This window comes from Salvelinus sp. IW2-2015, unplaced genomic scaffold (genome assembly GCF_002910315.2).
Source record: "Salvelinus sp. IW2-2015 unplaced genomic scaffold, ASM291031v2 Un_scaffold351, whole genome shotgun sequence".
Lineage (NCBI taxonomy): Eukaryota > Metazoa > Chordata > Actinopteri > Salmoniformes > Salmonidae > Salvelinus > Salvelinus sp. IW2-2015.
The window spans coordinates 517908-519506 of NW_019942545.1; the positions used below are offsets into that span (position 1 = coordinate 517908).

Here is a 1599-nt window from a genome sequence, read left to right on the forward strand (position 1 = left end):
CAGTCTTCTGGCCCCTGGACAGAGCATGGGAACAGCTCAGCCACACGCAGCGCTCCGCAGAGAGAGGAATGCAAACAGAGTGCAGCGCTGAGAGAAAGGGCTGGCACTGGAGATTTTCAGCAAAGAAAACAATCATAAATAACAGATGCCTCAAGCAAAAGTACGCCAGTCAGTCAGTCGTCAGTCGGCATGGTCAAAGCAATTCGGCAGAGAGATGGCTGCTTGAAAAACCCGAAATGATTGAAGCAGCCCTCCCACGGTTGCAGACGTGGACTGTCGTCACTGCCAAGCCGAGCAGCCAGCGGGATTGACTTGTCATCAGCCTTTAGGAGATAGATGCAGAGAGCAGAAATAGTCTTACCTGACGTGTCCCACATGTTCAACTCAATCCTCTGTTTTTCGATTTCAAAACTGGCCGTGTAGTTTTCAAAAACGGTGGGGACATAGTTCTGAAAAAAGGGTGCATCTTGATTAGTAAAGCGCTAATGGCATAGGCGTAACATAGGTTAGACGTTCAACTACGTACATGTAATGTATCATACAAATATATAGACTATATTAAAACAATATAGGTCTAGTTGCTAATAACACCCAGATACAATATTAATGAAAAGGGGAAATCGAATACACTCCGAAATACATTATATGAGTCTATATTGTTTAATCACTAATAATAATGACCATTTTATATTTAAAACTGCACATTATTTCCCTGTCTTTCAGTTTCCTTCTCTCTCTCTAGAGAAATGCCTAACGCAGGTGCGTACACACCTCTGGCTCATAATTTAAATCAAGACATTTGGGGTTAAATGATTAGAATAAAGAATCTCTGGCCGTTCTATTTGGTTTGGTGTCCGTCTTGACATTTATCTTTGCTTCATTCCCAAACCGCGATGACCTACAGTACACATACCACTCTTAAATGATCCAGTTGCCTGTTTTCAAGTGTTGACAGTCGTGCTCATAACGCAAGACTTCATAGCCTATATATATATCAGGACACTTACCTCGGGATAGCAGTCCTTCGCAAAAACATGTAGGAGCGCCGTTTTACCACATTGCGTATCTCCGACCACCACGATCTTACAGCGGCTGCCTTGACTTTCCATCTTTGTCTGTCAGTGTGTCTGTTCTGGACGCGGATCGGTTTCATTCACCATCCGATGTCGATATAAGGTGAGACTGGAACTCAAGGAAAACCCAGCAGGTACATGCCCCGGTTGTGGCGCGACCTACTATGTGTCCTCCCCCGGTTGTCCTCCCCTGTCCACCCCGTGCAGCCCTCGGTTCCCACGGTTACACTAGCTATCCTCTCAATGCCTGTTTACACCCACCTTGCCCGCAACAACAGCACTCAGCAGCAGCACGCGGATCCCTCCCTTCAAACTCGTTAATTGGCCACGCCTTGCCCATACACGCGCCCAACCACAGCGAGTTGGTCCTCGTGCCTCTGTGTTCATTTACTTATTTGATAGCTTGTCTCTTTACTTGTCTAACAGTGACGCATATCTTCATTATTTGTTGTCGGGAAGATGATTCATATTATGATTGGGCTACATCTCATGACCTTTATTTATAGCTTTGAGGATAGTGTTGAGA

At 45.3% G+C, this 1599-nt stretch overlaps 1 protein-coding gene across 1 annotated transcript in view; it reads right to left on the bottom strand.

Annotated features, from left to right (window-relative positions):
• The window catches only part of rnd2 (Rho family GTPase 2), a 47824-nt gene extending 46467 nt beyond the window's left edge, over positions 1-1357 (bottom strand). Inside the window, exons 1-2 of the mRNA XM_024135357.2 lie at positions 1008-1357; positions 362-449 (exon numbers count right to left, since the gene is read on the bottom strand). Coding sequence (XP_023991125.1) covers positions 362-449; positions 1008-1109 — 190 coding nt within the window. The 5' untranslated portion in view covers positions 1110-1357. The remainder of the gene's footprint in view (positions 1-361; positions 450-1007) is intronic.
• Between the last annotated feature and the right edge of the window lie 242 nt (positions 1358-1599).